General features: G+C 39.9%; 1 protein-coding gene across 1 annotated transcript in view; it reads left to right on the top strand.

Moving 5' to 3' along the window:
* The window catches only part of PCNXL2 (pecanex-like 2 (Drosophila)), a 149,302-nt gene that overhangs the window by 48,573 nt on the left and 81,381 nt on the right, over window positions 1-19,348 (top strand). Inside the window, exons 14-17 of the mRNA XM_010018549.1 lie at window positions 3,522-3,632; window positions 5,253-5,344; window positions 15,879-15,988; window positions 17,881-17,977. Coding sequence (XP_010016851.1) covers window positions 3,522-3,632; window positions 5,253-5,344; window positions 15,879-15,988; window positions 17,881-17,977 — 410 coding nt within the window. The remainder of the gene's footprint in view (window positions 1-3,521; window positions 3,633-5,252; window positions 5,345-15,878; window positions 15,989-17,880; window positions 17,978-19,348) is intronic.

Raw genomic sequence — 19,348 nt, 5'->3', positions numbered from 1 at the left:
GCGGGGGAAGAAACCATTTCCCTTTGCTTGTTCCCAGTTCTTATTTTGCCATGGTGTATTTCTTCAAGTCATATTTGGTGCCATGCTTTGGCTAGTTCTTGCTTTGTCTCTAAGGGAGTCCCAGCTTCTGGCTGCCGTGAATCCTTGCAGGTGCTCACAGTGCAGATACTTCTCTAAGCCATGGCAGTCTGCCATCCTTTAGCATCTTGCTGCACTGAGAATAGATTCACTTAGGCACTGAAGGTATAGAGATATTTGTTTTAGGCAATAAAATCAGGAGGGAAGTTGACCCCACTGAATACCAATGAAGTGTTGCTATTGTTTTGCAGTTTTAGCCATCTAATGGGTATTTTTGGTATCTCTTTATTGTTATGTCATCATATGGTGACTTTTTAATTTATATTTTACTCATAATTTATTGTCATATTTAGAGTTGATATGTTGGGAAATCAAAGGATTTTTGATAATACATTACAAATACTGAGGAAAGAAAAAAGTCTTTTATTTCAGGTATTTACTACATACAGTAAGAAGCTAAAGTGATAGAAATCATAGAAAGGATTTACTGAGGAACTAGTGAGACGCTGCATGGCATACTATGATAAAAGTCTTGACAAAATGTTATAAAAATATAGTGAAAATTTGTTAGATGTGTGACCTAATTGCTTAAGAAATAGGGCTTTTAACAGGTCCATTTCTTTGCAACTAATCTGTTTAGGATCTGATTCTGTTTTATTTTAAATTGATAGTGGTTCTGCTATAGGTTTATATTATTTCTTAGCTTTAATTAATTCTAACTATGGTTTTCATCTTGAATTCCTTATTTCAGTTGATCTTTTTGATAGATTAACATATATGATGCAAGTAAGGGCACACACAGAGCCATCCTTACTCGCTGGGTGCTATGGGTGTGATTAGTGACATAAGTAGTTACCCATTCAGTCTATGGCAGTCTTTGTGGTGAAACGATTTAAGCATTAGATAGGCAAGTGAAATTATTTGGCAGACATTTCAGAAGAGTAAGTATGAGGTGGTAGCAAAGTTTTGTGATAGCAAGTCTTCTGCCTGCTACTTTCAGCAATGATAGAGCTTGTGTCACGGGAAAACAGCCTCTAAGAGTGTTATCCTTTGGTATGTTCAGGAGGCAGAGAACAAGGAGACTATTTCTCACTGAAATAATATTTCCGCCACACACCACCTTGTGAAAAAGTATTTATTATTACACAGCAAATGGACTAGTACCCAGATATTAAAAAAAAAAATAAATTCTAAATTTCTAAAATGTTTGCACTGACATTGCCACTGAATTTCCATTCTACATGTCTTGAAAGACCCAAAATTTCCAAAGTCAAAATTTGTGTTTCCCTCCTACACTTAACCTAGTAGCTACTTATTTAGAGGAAACCTTCAAACTGTAGTGTTAAATGCCAGCAGCTCACATAAGCATCTCTTAGTGGTCCAGCTCTTAAAGAAGTTTTTCTGTATGGAAATGTGTGATGTTTAAACAAATTCTCTCTGGAATTCATAATGCAATTCCAAGTAATTAATCAGTTACTTTTATCATCTGCTTGCCACAAGGGAAAGTACTGCTCCTTAATTCAATCCTTTCGTACGTGACAACTGTTTTCCTCTCTGGTATGGTTTTTGTGCAGGATGAGATAAACAAAGCTACCTTAGCTAAAGAAGTTGGTAGGATTATTCAAGGTATTAATAGAGAGAGGGTGAGGTGAGAACATTGCTGTAGTGAAACAACTTTTCCCTCGTTTACATTCACCCCTATATATTTTGGTCTATTGACAGGGCAATGTATCTGGTCTTATCCTCCCTCCTCCTGCTCTTATTCAGCTTTCTCTGAGATTGCTACAGCAAAGACAGCCATTTGGACTGTAAATCAGTAGTCTAAGATGAGTTTTGGCAGTTCTGCAAGTCCTTTGCCCAAGGAACAAGATCTCCTGTGAGTTTCAGGAGTGAGGTTTAGGGGATAGTTGATCCTATGGCGAGACCACATGACCTTCTGGACAGTTTGCTGACAAGCCTGATTGTCTTCAAGAGCAGCCCTTGCTTGGTTTGGTGAAATACATAAAATAAGAACAGATTAGTAAAGGAGACTAATAATAGTATTTTCATGTGAAAGATTGAGAAGACTGTGTTCATGTATGTATAATTTGTGCCTGCCGCAGGAAGTCATGATGAAGGGTGCATTGTGAATTCAAGTATGCTTAAGTGAGACCTGTCTGGGTTTAACACTTGAGCATGTCATTTTTTCTCCCATGTTTGTCTTCCTTAGCAAGATTTACAATGTTAGATAGCAGTAGTGTACAGTATGATGAAGATAGCTGTCAGATCAAACTTGGTGTATTGTTTTATTTTAGCAGAAGATGCATTAGTAAGAGGAGCTGGGATTAAACATGAAATTAGCATTCAACAAAGAACACAAATACTATTGTTACCTTCTTAAAATTCAACTGGAGTGGGAAGGGGAATAAATTGTGCTAGTGATTTGTTTAATTTACTTTTTATGAGAATGAATAGGAGGAAACTGCAGTCTTCCTGGCATGTAAACTAATACATACTTGTTTACAAGGAAGGGTGGCTGACACACATCTCTTTCCTTCACTATGCAGAACGTTCTGGTACTAGTATACAGTGAAGCAGTAAGAATACGATTAAACGTGTGTATGTCCTTTAAAGTCAACAGTATTGGAGACTTGTGTCAAGGGTGCATTTAGATGCTTTGCTAGCAACTGTGTGTAGCATTTTTAGGGTGGAGCTGAGATTACATGATGGGAATGAGGAGTGGTTGGAAACAAACAGAACATGACTAGTAGCACAACTACCTGAATTATGACTCCTGCTTTTCCTTTTCTGTAAAGCAGCCATTTAAATTAGCGTTTCTATTTAGAAAGGAACTATGTAAAGATGGTTTTTTTCACTACTGCAAAGTCAAGGTCCATCCTGTTTAGAAGCCGGGGAACTATTCTGGGGAAGTTTCACTATAGGTTTGTCCCATTTTTACATGCTAAATGTAGTCTGTTGATTGCTGGCAGAGGCAGGATACTGTGATTGCCAAGATAGTTCAGATCTTAGCCATGAAAATATTTTTTGTTAGTTTATACCGAATTGTTATACCTGTGCTTGAACCAACTCAGATTCAAGGTGGAAGTTTCAAATTCTGCAGATTAAAATTTCTGGTTTTTAAATAGAAAAAATATAACTTTGAAAGTATATGAGAAGCAGTAGAGAGGTTATGTAAAGCTTTTTTTTTTTGCCATTGATTTTATCCAATATAAAGCTTGAAGTTAACCTCTGAGCTTTAGTTTCTCACATGTAATATAAAAATTTATTTTGAATACATGAGAAGGGAAGTGTAATCATTGCTGTTAAGGTTGAGATATGCCCACTTGAATAATCTTCAGAGTTTATCGCAACAATTTTTTATTCGGGTATGATGCATGTTTCTGTTCTCCGTACATTGTGATGTATGACTGTGTTCTAACATACATCTTTTTTTCTTTCTTTAGTGTTTTTATATTGCTTTCCTGCAATTTCTCTTCTTGGCCTTTTCCCTCAAATCAACACCTTTTGTATATACCTTTTGGAGCAAATAGACATGTTGCTTTTCGGTGGTTCTGGTAAGTGTCCAGTTGCAGCCTGAGCTATCCCTTTCTGGGTTTATAAACTTAGACTGGAGTATATTATTGTGTGTTTTAGAGCACAGTGCATATTAAAGCTCAAACAGCTAATGGTATTCATGTAACAGGGGAGTGAATGCTAATAAGAGCCCCTTGATTTGATTTCCTTTTTCTTTTGAAAAGTTGTATACAAGCTGCGCTATAGGCTGCAGGTTGTGGTTGACACTGAAGAGCTCTTTCCTGGCATGTCTGATGTGAATCTTTACTAACAAAGCAAAAAAAAAAGATAAAAACTTCTAATTATTTATTTTTTTAAACTCCATTTAGAAAATAAAATAATAAGAATAAAAAAATATGCATTGTTCACTAGTGGGGCATGTTCATAAGATATTGGATGTGTGATTTTTTTATTTGGTGTTATTTCAGCCAGAGATTAAACAAGGCCCATGAGAGATGATGCATAGGGGTTTTTTTATTGGTAGTAGTAGGTTTTGTTTTTCATTATAGCTTAAGTAACAGAGAAGATTGGGATGCATCTACACTGTCATCTTGGCTTGGATCAGAAACAGACTTCCTCCTTGTTCTCACTTACCACATGTTTTGCACCATGGAACGGTGTTAGAGAAGGCAAACTGGATTCCATTTGGATGAAGCTCAAAAGAAAGGTGCACTGTAAGGGTGCACCTACTGCACTCCTAACACTAATGAGCACTGTGGGGCCTGACTAGAGACATTCTGCAGTAAGGCAGCTCAGACATGTATATCATGGATATGACATTCTCAGCACTTTTAATCGCACAGACCCTTGCTTACTGCATCATTCTGGCTGCTACTGTAGACATAGCCTTTGGCAAATGGTTAAAACTAGTACAAACGATATGTGTGTTCTTTGCTTTTTGTCTCAAATACCATAGCATACCTGGAGGAAGTATTGTGTTGGATAAAGTCCTCATCCTATCAATAATGATGTTTCCAGTGTATGTTGAACCCTAATTAGATAGTGGTTTTGCAGCCCCTGTGTTTCTACTGTTGAGACTGCTGAACTCCTAATTCTGTCTGACAGCTTTTCCTACCCTGCTTCTGGAAGCTCTCAAGGAGGTTATAGCAAGACATCAGTTGGCATCCTTCTCTCTCCCTTTAAGTTTGTTTATGTATCTTAATGTAGTGCAAATCATGGTTCCCCGAGCAAGTTAGGATGCTTTTAGATGATACCAGAGCCTGTGTCTCAGGAGAGCAAAGGGAAGGAGGAAAATTCCACATTGAATTTGACTACAAAATTTCCAGTTTGTAGATCACTTGATTCCTCTCTGGTAGCAATATGAAGACATATACTGATATTTTAACAAAGAAAAAAAAAGTTCAGTACAAAAAGCAATAGTGTGGGATCTCAGGTCAACTGAAAATATGTGGGGTACAGTGGCACCAGGCTTTCAGTCTTTGCTGTGAACACTTTAGTGAGCTTATTTAGGGTATTTAGGGTATTCTCTCCACAACCAGCTTTATGATATCTGATTGTAATCTCTATACCTCTTGTGATGCAAGATCTGTTTCATTTTTTTATTTTCATTGCACTTTCTTATATAGGAAGGAATTAACTAACATGTAATGTCTGTATTTCAGCTGCTGCTGGGTTTGTATCTGCACTATACAGCATTTCCCGAAGTTTTGTGGTTCTGATTGTTCTATATGCTTTCTGCTTCAGTGCAGTAAAGGTGAGCCAGAAAAACAACACTGTAAAAATTCAAAGCTTCAAACTTAAAATTCATATAATCCATGGAGACCAGCATTGTTCGGTGCTACATTGTCATTGCTGTTTGTTAAAATAGGCTTTACAAGCCATGCTTCAAGTTCTGCCTATTAACCACACTGAATTAGGTTGAAACTGTAGTAGCAGTACTGGAATGAACATGTCTAATACCTGTGACAGTGTGCCACTTACATAAATCAGCCTGAAATGTTCCACTGAATTTCCCCTACAAAGAGTAACAGCAGCTTGGCTTAAAAAGCTGCAACTCCTGTTGACCAGTATAAGCCAGGCTGGATTTAGTAATTTTTGTGAGACCCCACTTGGGGTACTGTGTACAGTTCTGGTGTCCTCAACATAAAAAGGACATGGAGCTGTTGGAGCAAGTCCAGAGCAGGGCCACAAGGATGGTAAGGAGCACCTCTTGTATGAAGACAGGCTGAGAAAGTTGGGGCTGTTCAGCCTGGAGAAGAGAAGGCTGCGTGGAGACCTCATAGCAGCCTTCCATTATCTGAAGGGGGCCTATATGGGTGCTGGAGAACGGCTCTTCATCAGGGACTGTAGCAATAGGACAAGGGGTAATGGGTTTAACCTTCAACAGAGAAAGTTCAGGCTCGATATAAGAAAGAAGTTCTTTACTTTGAGGGTGGTGAGGCACTGGCACAGGTTGCCCAAGGAAGTTGTGAATGCTCCATCCCTGGCAATGTTAAAGGCCAGGTTTGACAGACCTTTGTAACCCTAACCTATGGTTCTATGATTTGTTGTTGCTTCGTAACAGTAGGCCTCAGAAATGAAGTGTGCAGCTTGAGCAGACCAGTGGACCATCTAAACCAGTAATGTGTCTGCGTCCACAGGGGAATGCAATTTAGAAACCTAATGCAAGCCAGATGACTGCCACTCTTTTCCCTAATATTTCACCTGTATCTACAGTTGTTGGATTAGGGATGCTGGAGGGTGTGTCCATGCTTATTTCATTTGGTATCTGTGGACTTGTTATCCGTGAATTTCCCGAGTACTTTCCTGGATGTTCTAGTCCTGTCTGTCTCCACAATTTTGTGACAAATTCCAGATGTTGTGTGCTCTGTGTGAAGCAGTGCTGTCCTTAATTGGTTTTAAACTGATCTGCTGATTTCACCAAGCCTTCCTTGTGTCTAATATTGCAGAATTGGTGGAAGAGCTGTTCTACATTCACCATGTCCACTGCCTTCACAGTTTTGTAGGCATCGGTCATATCCCCCCCACAGCCATTTTCTCTTCAAGCTGAAGAGTCCCAGCCTTTCTAATGTCTCCTTGCAAAACAGATGCTCTCACAGAAGTAGCTAATTTAGTTGCCCTGCTCCGTGCTGCCTTTTACTCCATTGTAGCCTTCAGATGTAGAGAATAAGTTGTGTATGATGCTCAGGATGGAGGTGTGCTTTGAGTCTATATGCTGGCAAAATGACTGGCTGCTTTTTTCTCAGTTCCTTTCCCAGTGATACCCAGTGTTGGGGGGTGGGGGTGGTGGTATCAAATGCTGCTTACTTTTTTTTTTATTAATATTTAAGAAATAGCAATAAAATTTTGGCTGCCTTAAAGTCTGCTGTAATATTCCCAGTGACCACAGTTAGACCAGAATTTTGTCTTAGACTAGTGACAGAATTTATCCTTTAAGGGACAGTTTTTTGACAGTGTTTGATAGGCTAGATGCTGTCAGTGCCCATGCAGGGCTGCATCAGGATGTGTAGTCATTTACAAGCTGCTCTTGACATCTTGTGGGCATACGCGAGAGGTTGCTTTGTGGTGCTACGCATGCATAGCGCACACAGAGATCCAAGTATGAGGTTCTACAGCAGCCAAAAGATGTCTCATGTCAACATCCAGGCTGGAAATTTACACAGATGAGAGGGAAGGTCAGATGTTTCAGGGAATTCTTTAAGGAATATAAGCATTTCTACAATGGTTTTGAATTATTTTCCACTTAAAATTTTGAATAGGAACTTTAAATCAAAAATGGTCGATTATAATGCCTTAGTGGTCCCTCACAGATGGCTGTACATGTGTTCTTAACCACTCCCAGCAGTAAGGTAAAATGTGTTAAGCCTTTGGGTTGCTTGAGTCTGTATGCAATAAATTATGGCAACTCAGTTAGTGAGCAGTGCTCTATTAAGACACTTTAAATGTCTTTGAACATGTGTACTCCCAGTGAATCTCCTGTTGTCAGGCTGACACAGTAGGTCAGTTATACTGGTTTTACCTGACCCGGCTGTGTGGTGCTGGAAAGCTTAACTGCTTCTTATGCAGTTTCCTAAAGTAGCCAGTATTCCTGTTATGTTTTTTTGGCTATATTAATGATTTGAGTGGTGTCCCTCAGGGATCAGTGTTGGAACCTGTCTTGTTCAACATCTTTGTCAGTGACATGGACAGTGGGATCGAATGCACCCTCAGCAAGTTTGCCGAGACACCAAGCTGTGTGGCTCGGTTGATATGCTGGAGGGAAGGGATGCCATCCAGAGGGACCTGGACACGCTTGTGAGGTGGGCTGATGCCAACCTCATGAAGTTTAACCGAGACAAGTGCAAGGTCCTACACCTGGGTCGGGGCAACCCCAGGCACAGCTACAGGCTGGGTGGAGAAGAGATTCAGAGCAGCTCTGCGGAGAAGGACTTGGGGGTGGTGGTGCATGAGAAGCTTGACATGAGCCAGCTTCAGTGTGTGCTTGCAGCCCAGAAACCAACCATATCCTGGGCCGCATCAAAAGAAGCGTGACCAGCAGGTGGAAGGAGGTGATCCTGCCCCTCTACTCTTCTCTCATGAGACCTGTTGGAGTATTGTGTACAGTTCTGGTGTCCTCAACATAAAAATGACATGGAGCTGTTGGAGCAAGTCCAGAGGAGGGCCACGAAGATGATAAGAGGGCTGGAGCACCTCCCGTATGAAGGCAGGCTGAGAAAGTTGGGGCTGTTCAGCCTGGAGAAGAGAAGGCTGCGTGGAGACCTCATAGCAGCCTTCCAGTATCTGAAGGGGGTCTATAGTCATTGTTGGGGAGGGACTCTTCATTAGGGACTGTAGTGGTAGGACAAGGGGTAATGGCTTTAAACTTAAACAGGGGAAGTTTAGATTAGATATAAGGAAGAAGTTCTTTACTTTGAGGGTGGTGAGGCACTGGCACAGGTTGTCCGAGGAAGTGATGAATGCTCCAACCCTGGCGGTGTACAAGGCCAGGCTGGACAGAGCCTTGGGTTGACATGGGTTAGTGTGAGGTGTCCCTGCCCATGACAGGGACGTTGGAACTAGATGATCTTAAGGTCCTTTCCAACCCTAACCATTCTACTATTCTATTGTTCACTCTTCTTTCTCAGCCTAATATGTTAAATTACAGCATGCAGGTGGCTTTGTAGATAAGCAATCTTCTTGTGGATTAGACTTTAAACTGCTTAGAAATATGTTTTTAATGCTACCCCAAAGTTGTAGAGTACTGTGAAAGATTTACAAGGTATCTGTTGTAAATTATCAATATCAAGTGCAGACTTCCTGTTCACACAGAAATTACAGTTAATTTGAATTTTTATGGCACTATTCCTGTAAAAGCAATTCTGAGGAGGTTAATTTAGAGCATGTAAAGATGATTCCACTTGCTTCAGCTCATAATCTCAGTCATATATTTTTTTCCTCTCAGAGTTAAGAAACAAGCACTTCTGTAATCCCTCCATGTTTTTCAGTCAGGTCCAGAGATATTCTTCTTCATTTTGGACTGTTGTCTATAACATTTCAAGAGAATGATTCTTTGGTTGGTGGAGGAGGAGTAGGAACTGGCTTAAATGTAAGAGAAAAATCTGATCCTGAATAGAGACCACTGTGAAAGATTGTCTAATTCCCCTGTAAGAAACTAGAACTGTTTTGATACGTAGTAAGCAACAACTTCTGATCCTAATGAAATGAAGGTTTGTATTTTTGGTGCACTACAAATTGCAGTGTAACTCAAAACTGACCAAATGCTATAGCCTGTTTTGCTGAGGTGTTAGCACAACAGTGATAATTACATGATTTTCTTTAAGATAGAGATGACGTCCCTTTCACACTTGCACTTTACAGCTGTTCTTTATTTTTTATTTTTATTTTTCTCTTTTCACTTTTAGTCATTTTGTCAAAACCAACAGAGCAAACTTTTTCAATATTTATGGAGTTCAAAAAAATCATCACAATCAAAATGACTCAGGAGTGGGAAATCTTCTCTGGCACAGGATTTCTGAGTTGCAAAGCTTATTTCTTGGCTGAAATGCAGCATCCTCAAATATAAACTCTGTTTATTGGCAGAATCTTATAGCTCAGCAGGTGCAACTAACAGAGTTCTATTTCCTGAAATAAATTGTGGAGGAGAATAGATCTTGAAGTGGTTGTGTGCTTTTTGCTGGCGAACAATTGCTCACATCAAATGCCCAGGCTGAAGTCCCATTCCAGCGGTATCAGGTTTGAGTTTCTTCTTCTTTAAGTGGTTCTTCTGCTCTCATTATTATCTTGCAGGGTGAAATAGCCTAGCCTCATTTTTCTGTGCATTAATTATTTCAAAAGGAAAGATACGATTCCTGAAGAAGCTCATTAGAAGACTAACTGATTTTATTTTTATTAGAATAAATGCGCACTGTACATTTGATCACAGATCTGTGTTCTTATGTGAGTTTTTCTTGTTCTAAAAAGAACAGAAACTATACAACATACATACAATAGTTTGATTTAGTTGCAGTCAGATTTTGAAATGTTTTTAGAATAGCAAATTCACATCAATTCTTTGCTCTAGAACTCCTATTTTAGAGAAATTAAAAAGTAAGAATTGAGCAATTGTTTTGGGGTATGTTCACAAAACAGTGCAAGTACTCGGGTTAACTTTCAGTATGTGGATATAAACTCTGAGAATTGAGACAAATAGGCCTCTGCTGAAATCCTGTGTCTTGTCCAGACTGATTTTGCTGATGAATTATGTTGTACAAAACCAACTGAGAGTGTCTATGAAAAAGCAGCAGCAGTATAGACATAACATTAGTTTCACTTAATAATTGTTATTGATTTTTGTTCAGATAGGCTGCCTGAGGAAAATTGTTCTACAGTATTCTTGATTGAGAGTTCATCCTATGATCTGCAGACTAAATTTGGCATACCAAATGTATTCATCTGCCTTGATCTCTTTTCTGAATGACCTTGCAGCATCTTTGCCATCACATGACCAGAACTGTTTCTCTCTTATGGCTACAATACACATATCACCTAAAAGAGGATGGACAGATCTCCAGTCTTGTGCTAAGAGTGAATGTACAAGCTGGATCACGTGGCGGGCTGCTCACATGTCCCATCCCAGGACTTGATCCAGAAGCATATGGTGTGTTTTGGGGAGTGGGTGCATAATGCTCACCTCGTGGGCACAGGGTGTTACGTGACCCAATATGTACTTTCCACACAACTAAAATAAGGGATGGTCTGTTATAAGGCGAGGTGCAAACTCACTGTGTGATGAGGAGACCTGTGTTTGACTTCTGTGCTTAGACACTTGTTTGGACATGACTGAGAAGGAAAGGGGTCCCACCTGCTGTGGACAAGGGATCAGCTCCCCTCCTCAGAGTGCTCCTCAGCAGCTGCACCCTTGCTTGATTTTTGTATGGAGGAACTGTGGGTCTGTGGCTTGTTAGGACCTCCTCTGGTGGTGTTACTGATCAGTTTTCTTTTAAAGCTGTCAAATTAAAAAAAGAAACCCCAGAATGGTTCACAGTAGAAAGTACGGAGTACTGCATCTAAAATCATAACTCCAGAAAGCCCCAAATACAAATAGCTGGAATTCCAGGTCTCTGTCCATGTGTGTGAGGCCTTGGGGACTGATGAACAGGACACTGTTCATCACTGTTGTCAGTCAAAGGAGCGTATTGTGAGTGGAGCAGATTTTCAAGTCACTGATAGCTGGTGAACAGAAATTGTTCCCTCTGGTGAAGTCACCCGGACATATTTTTGGTTTACAGTCCTGTTATCCCAGTGATGCAAAGGTGGTTTGACTGCAGCTTTCACGAGCTGTAAAACATCTCTTCATACATCTTATCCCATGACACATCTTTGCCATGAGTGATGTCACACCAGCTGCTTATCTAGCCTTATAACAATACTGTGAACTTGATTTCAGACAAGAGAGAAGATAAATGTCTTCTGAAGTGCAAAGACTTTTTTGCTTTTTTGCTGTCTTTGAGGTTATTCTTTGTCTCCCAGGCCTCTGTCAAATGATATCATCACTCCTTATTCCAGTTCTTTCCAGGTCCTCTATGAACTTTAATTTACTTTTGTTTAATAAAAAGCTCTAAATCTTAAACATGGCTTTATCACCTCTTTTGGTCATTCTTTGGATTCTTACATCTAATAGCAGCAATTTTTCACCTTGCTGCTTTTTTGAAGCTATTGGGTAACTGAGTTTAGTTTAAAATTATCTGTGTTCGCTTCAGCCTGGCTTTATTTCTGATCTCAGCTTCAATCCTGTAATCTTGAGCAGAAAGTGGCAGCTCTAATAGCTACCTTAGCTTTGATACAGGAAAGGGTTATCTTTTTCCTGGTGGAGGTGTTTTTATTTTACATCCATCAGATTGGAGATACAGGAAATTCTGTGCCATCTTTTTCACTTGCTTAGAATTGCCTGATGTGCTGATATTTGTCTCCTGCTCCATCTGTTTTGTGGTCTGTACCCAAATATTTAAGAGATATTTTTATTTAAAAAGTCAGGTATGTCCTCCTACTTTTTCCACAAATATTCAGTCTGGAATTTAGCCATCTTGGTATCAGTCTGTAGCATTCCAATGCATCAGTGAAGCAGAAGAGCACATCCCCAAAGGTTTCTGGAATCAGTCAGTCCTCCTCATCTGCTTTCTGTTCCAATCAGCTGGTTTGGATTTGAAACTTATCCAGAACAAGTTAATTTTTTGTCATCCAGCTTTTGGGGTTTTTTTGGGGTTTGGTTGGTTGGGTTTTTTTTTGTTTGTTTGGTTGGGGTTTTTTTTGGTTGGTTTTTTGTTAGGTGTTTTTTTTGGGTTTTTTTTTTTGGTTTGTTTTTGTAAACTGCCTAAGGAACTTGTGGTTTGTCTCAATCAGCCTGGAAAAACTTCAGATTTTGTGCTTGGGTCAGAAATTAAACTGATGTGAATGTGTTCATATGTGGCACAGCTGCCCCCTCCAGCTCTGTGTAAGTGCATATTTTATAAAAAATCACAGATAGTTTCCATTGTCTTATACTTGAAGAAATTTTTTCTGGTAACTTATTTATTGTTTCAATGGACAGTTACTAAAAATCCTGTGTGTATTTTAAACCATTCTCAGCTCACATTGATGTAGTTTGGTTTGTTGTTTAATGAGTTTTAAACTCGTTAATCAGAATAACAGTGCTTCTTGATTCCCGTTTTCAATGGCTGTGGCTTCATTTGTGTACTAATAATTTTGAAATATTTTGTCTTATGGTTTTATAATGGGAAAGAATTGCAAGCATACATCTCTCTCGATCTGCTAGCACTGCCCAAATAAATTTCTAAACAGCACTGAATGGGCCCATGTGTATAGACAGAATTCCCGCATGTGTAAGTAACCAAAAATAAGAGTACAGGACTATTAGACAGCTTTGTTTCTACCACATAAAATAACTTCCAGCCCTGTTGGAGGCTTTGAAGACAAGGCTCATCAATTTTATGTACTTTCCAATTTAGAGACCCCTGAGGTTCAAGCAAGAGCTATTAGGAGCCTTAATTTTGGAGAAAGTTGTCAGCTATCACACGTTTCAGTGAGCGATGCTTACAGCCATAGACTTGCACTTTAGACATAAGCTCAATAGTTATGCTCTTAGTTTTCTGTGTATAATAAAAACTTACTGTCCAGATATAACAGCAGAAGTAAGTTATGCCTGCAGAATCTGAAGCAGCCCAGGGTTACTCTTACAGAAGTATGTCACTGTGTAAGAACTGTATAGGAACGTAGAAATCTGTACTTCTTGTTTAGGATAAACTCACCATTGTGTGACATACAAGTATCCATGCCCCTCCCTGAAGCTGTTGCTCATCTTACTTTTTAGCTGAGGAATCCTAGTCACAGACCGGGACCCTGTTGTATAAGGTGGTGTGTACACACATGCATACCCCTGCATTAGTCCCATCCTTATGGATTTTAAATTTCAGCAATCAAAATACAGTCACAGATAACAGCTGTGAGTGCAGAGACACAGAATGTTGCTCTGAATGGGCAGCGATATCTGTACTCTGTTAGTTTATCACTTGTCAAGTTTTTGGAGCACTTCTGGGAAAGTAATGTTTTGTTTTCCGTGGGTGATGGGAATGTAAGGCCGTTGGGCATCTCTCCCTCGAATTTGTTTCTAACCAGTGTAACACTAGGCTCATGAATAATTCCCATTTCCTGGTAGCTAGTGTTCAGTCAAAAGGAGTATCCATAGTAATATAAGTAAGTTTATGGTTAGCCTTGTAGAGAACAAGCTGTTGGTACCATTTTCTCAAACCTTTGGGGGGTGGAGAGGATTCCCTTTTCCAGTCTCGTTCAGAAAGTATTTTGTATGTTCAGTATTTTTTTCCATTTACTATCACCGGTGTGGAATGGGTCAACATACACAGCTGTCCTGTGTATTGTTTGATATGAGCAATAACATGGATCCATGATGAAGCTGGGTTGTGGATGTACAGAAAAAGACCAAAGAGAGATGAGTTGGATTGCAGGAGGGTAGGACTACATGACTTTTGAAGGTCCTTTCCAATCCAACCCATTCTATGATTCTGTGAATAGTGATGAAATCATGAGAGAGTGGAAAATCAGAGGGGGTGTGGCTTTGTGAAGAACAAGTGGAGTTTGTCTCCATATTTAAAAAGCCAGCCACTATGCAAACGCCTTCACCTTCAGTGATGCTGATACTGCAGCAATCTGTAAAGTCTTTGTTGGGTTGAAAGGAATAGTCTGTGGGGAGGGGAGAAAAAATGAGTATCAAGAATTTCTGTTTACCACAAATAGTTCTCTGTTCAGAGCACTTTTTGCCTCTGAAGCAGGACATATAATTTATTCCAGCATATCTTTGAAAGATAAGTGTACCACATACCTTTTTTTTGCCCTTTTTTGAGAAGAAGCAAAAAGGATAGATAATATAGGACAGAAAAGTACTATCACTGCTCTTTCAAAATACATTTGCCTCCCAACCTCTACCAGTTGCAAAAGGCCTGTAAGTTCAAAGACACCTTTATCTTCCTTTTTAGTGGATTGTTTTGGGATTAGGAGATTCGGTGGTTGAAATGGAACACCAGCCCCAGACCACTGCATCTGTTGTAACTCATCACTTTCATCCTTAACCCTGTAAGTCCATTTCACTTGCTTTAAAAATGGCTACGTGAGTGTCTGCATCGAAGTCAAAACTGATATGAAAGTACTACATGTCACCTCAACCAAATGAGGTAAAGTAGGAAGCCAAACTCCCTGTCTAGTTTGACAGATAATACCAGCTCCCTGAACTAAAACCTGTCTTTCCTGTTTTCCTACTGAGAAGAATCATTGTCCAATTATCAGCTATATTGTGGGTTTTTTCATCTTTTTAATTTGAAGCTTTACCAGGCATCATTTGTGGGGGACGAAAATGACAAAATGGAGCAGGATACATCACGCTGATGTCAGAGATATGACATCTTTGTTCGTTCTCATCTTTTGTACAACATTGTGTAGCATTATTCTGGAAAATCCTGCTCTCTAGGCACATAGAGCGTACTGATGCCTGTCCTGCCTGCCTTCCTGGCTCCCTGGGAGCTGAGCTCTAAGGGGACAATGACACTTTGGAACTGGAGAATAGGCCAGCTAAATGTAGGAGCTGTGTGTAATATACAGAAAATATGCAAATAAAGAGTTCCTGAGACATTAGTATGGACAACCATCCATGTGCAGTTTTACAGTAGAATGAGAGCAGAATGATATCTCAAACAGGCTATGGATACATTTCAATACCACGTATATTGCTGGGCTCTTTGCAGCATTTTGCTTTGGGAAGAAGTTGCAGGGCAAAGGCAGCAGAAAGATTTCAGAGTGAGGTGCCAGAACTGTACTCCACTGCCTGATTTAGGTGACACTGGCATTTGTGGCGTATGGTTTGACCACGGGTCAAGTAATTACACGTCGATTTAGAGTTTAGACAAATACAGTGCAGTTCATTTCCCTTGCATCTCATTTTAATGAGAATTCGCCTCTAGTGTTTCATCAAAGAGGAGAGAAAACCTGCCTTTCATGTGGTTTCCTAGCTAATTGCTGATTATACAAGAATTAAAAAATATGATCTCAAAACATGCCTCTAATCTCAGTCTTTTTCATAATAATAGACTTTGATATGGAAAAGGATTTTCAGCCCTTGGTAGATAGTGCACAAATTTAGATGCTGTGCGTTTAACACTGCATATACAGCTTACTTAATTTTGTTGTTGTTGTTAAGCTCTGCATTCCTAACTTAAAAATGCTTTGCTTTCTGTCCTCCTGTTCAGGAGCCCTGGGATGCACAACACATTCCAGCGCTGTTCTCTGCTTTCTGTGGCCTGCTAGTTGCACTTTCTTATCACCTCAGCAGACAAAGCAGTGACCCATCTGTACTGATGTAAGTTGCCTGCAATTATTATTTATTGATTACTCTGTATAGCACACAGCCAGAGTGATGCTTAGTTTCAGAAGCACAGGGATTATCTCCCAAATTACTGTGGTGAGATAGAAATTCCTTGCCATGTCTGTTTGGTTGGTATTAGTCCTGTGAATAAATGAGGTGCTGCAGTCAGATTGACGGTTGGTGCTTTTCAAACAGCACTGTCCAAATCCTCTGAAGCAGGTTTCGTCCTTTTGGAAATTGCGTGCTTGCCATGTTGGAGGATAGCTGTTTAGTTGAAAGGGTGTTCAGGCTACTGGTGTTGCAGAATGTGCACTGGATAGTACTGTAGCAAGGAGAAAAGACATTTGATGTGCTGGGAAGATGGCTCAATTCCAGCTCTTGCGGAGGGTCACTTCCCTCCAGTGACAGCAAGGTCAGTAGGCTAAGCCTCTCTGAGATTAACTCCTTCCTTTTCTGGTCTGACACAGTCTGTTAGAGGTAGCTGAGGAAAGATAGAGTGTATTAAGGGCTGACATTGCAAATGAGAGATCCAGGGGAGAAGTCCTAATATTGTGATCTGCAGGTTGAGGTGATGTGAGAGATGCCCGCAGATCCATAGTCAAGGGCAGCAGATACGAATTTTCCTGTGTGGGAACTGTGCTATATGGCTGTCATGGGGATTGTGGTGGTCCACAAGGAGCTGGGCATCTACATATATGGCTGTGGGATTAAGCAGGCAAGTCGGTTTTGTGCAGCCGGCATCACCATGCCATCTGGGATTCTGCTTCACAGACAGCACAGTCTTATCCTAGAACAGTGCAGAGGGCCTGTGAAGAAACCCACAGGTTCTCTCCTTTGATTGATGAGATGTCTTGTGTATGTCTTGAGGTAAGGCTCTTTAGGTGGCATCTAATTCATCGAGTGTTACGATATGGAACTTGGGTATGGAAGGAAGTGAAGCTGTGTGCCGTACTAAGGAGGTTTGTTTAGCCTTGGAGTAAAACATACACATGTAAATTGCAAACGAGCAAGGAATTGGTGAGCTCTTTCAATTATGAAGTAGTTTAAATCTATTCTTTACTCCCACTCCCCAGGAAGTGGGGACCACCAGTTCATTGGAATGCAGCAGTTCATTAGCTTCTTTAATAAAACAGAAACTTGTCTTTCCTTAAAACAAAAGTTTTAAGGAAGTAATCTTGAACTGTTAAATCCACTTTAACTTTTAAATCTGGTTACTGATTTCATAACATTCTTAATCAAATCTTAGGCAGCTGAAGTGGTTAAGTATCTTAAAATTAAGAATATGTGTATCAAATGTTTATTGTACAATCATGATAAAAATGTATAATCCTTAAAAAAAAAAAAAAGAGGTTTAAGAGTTGGGTTTTTTTCTTTTTTTTTTTTTAAAGCAGCTCTGACCTTAATTGAAAGAAGTTAAGGAGATTGGAAACAGTATTTAAGGGATGGCCTGTGGCGTAAACTTTGAGATGGAGAAGGAAGTAGCACATAAATTGTGAACTGAGGATTAACATACAATTTATACAGAAACAGCTTCTTTGGTCTCTCTAATGTGGGTCTAAACTGCTTCCATATTCGTTTCAGCTTAGTTGAAACATTGATAAAAAGCATGAATGCAACAGTACCCTCTCTACTCATTCTCTAAATGACTGAGTTACATTGATGGGACTGCTGAGACTTCTTAACATTTTGATGAGGAAGTTCTTCCCTGTTCACAGGTAGAGCTGGTTGGTGTCCATCTCCAGCTATACAGAGACAAGATAGCTACTGCGTACATGAGGAAAGAAACTTGAGGCTGTTCCTTCTCCTCTGCCCCCCAGGAATATTCATATCTGTTAGAAATGTTCAGAAGTATCTTAACTAAGATTTTTTTTATTCTTTTTAAACAGGTCCCTTATTCAATGCAAATATGTCCCTCACTATCTACGTCAACGATTTGAAGATTCGTCAGCAGATCCGCTCCCAGAAAAGATGAGAGAATCAGTGGTAAGACCTTTTCTTTCATTACTTTCTGTTCAGAACTCTCTCCCATCCATTTTCTCCACTGAAGAACCTTTTAAATGTTTAAATTACTAAAAGCATAGAAAATGGAAGGATATATATTCTGTTCCTTTAAATCTGCAGATGGAAACGGAGAGAAGTTCTTCTAGATTTTCTTTCCAATGAGGCTGGAAGGGAGAAGTGGAATGTTGCCATTTTCCTTTCTGAAGGGTTCCTTTTGAAGGACAACATTGATTCCTTAATATAGTTGGTGGGAAAAGAACTCTTAGAGCGTGGGGAGTGGGGCATCTCATCCTGGTAATCGGAGAGCTAGTGCAGGTTCTGTGTGTATAGTTACAGCCTGGCAAACTGGTGCTTACAAGGCAGGCATTTTTAAACACTTTTTAAACAAGCGTTTAAAAAGGTGAACGGTCCTGCCAAACTCCTTGTCTGCATTGGAGGGGGACAGGATTTTGCCCACAGGATTAATTGTATTTAAAACAGCCCTTATTCATTCTTTTGCTAGGGCTAGGAGTTGATCTGGTTTTCAGGAACTCCTTTTCTGTGCCAGGAGTACTTCTGACTGTACGCCCTCCAAGCCAGGTGGAGCACAGACCAGATTGGTACCTAGAGATGGAAGAAGCATGTGAAACTTGACTAGTATGAGAGACAGAGGTACATGCCTGGTACCAAGCATTGCCATCTCATCATTTCTTCTTTGCTTGGCAGGCTGTTTATTTCCTACAGTCAGACATGTAACTCTAAGTTTGTATAAGTTTATTTCCCACTACAGCTTAAACATCCAAAGTGACCCATCTTTCTTTTTGTCTCTTTTTATATAAAAATCCTTGCTGCTACCCAGGGAAGGTTAATCTTCATGTGGGAAGATTGTTGAGTTTCCAGAATACAAAGGGGTGTTTGACATTCATTAGAGTCATGAACTGTCCTGCTTCCTGGTCGTTAAACTACCTTTCCTCCTGACCACATCCCTAATGCCTGCATCTAGCATTTGCCATATAGGCAGTTATTCCTAAACTCCTGAATGACTGCAGAAGCAAGAAACATTGAAAGAGTGCCTGGAAGACAGACTGTCTTTTTTTGATCCTTAGACATGACCTGGGAGTCCATAGTAACTAGTGGTACAGGTTGCTAGTGCAGTAGATGGCCTGGCCTCCAGATGTCCCTTCAAAGGGATCTCTCCTGTACATCTTGAATCATTTGTTGGGCATTTTATAAGGTGTTACACAGCCTACATTCAGTGCATGAGTTGATCCCACAGTACCAATATTTTATACTTTTCTTTGCTAAGCTGCTGCTTAGATTGTTATTTTCCATCATGTATTATGTTAAAGTGCTTACTCTAATAAGGCACACATA

The sequence above is a fragment of the Nestor notabilis genome, unplaced genomic scaffold (assembly GCF_000696875.1).
Source record: "Nestor notabilis isolate BGI_N333 unplaced genomic scaffold, ASM69687v1 scaffold6827, whole genome shotgun sequence".
Lineage (NCBI taxonomy): Eukaryota > Metazoa > Chordata > Aves > Psittaciformes > Psittacidae > Nestor > Nestor notabilis.
This window is presented reverse-complemented; position numbering and strand designations above follow the sequence as displayed.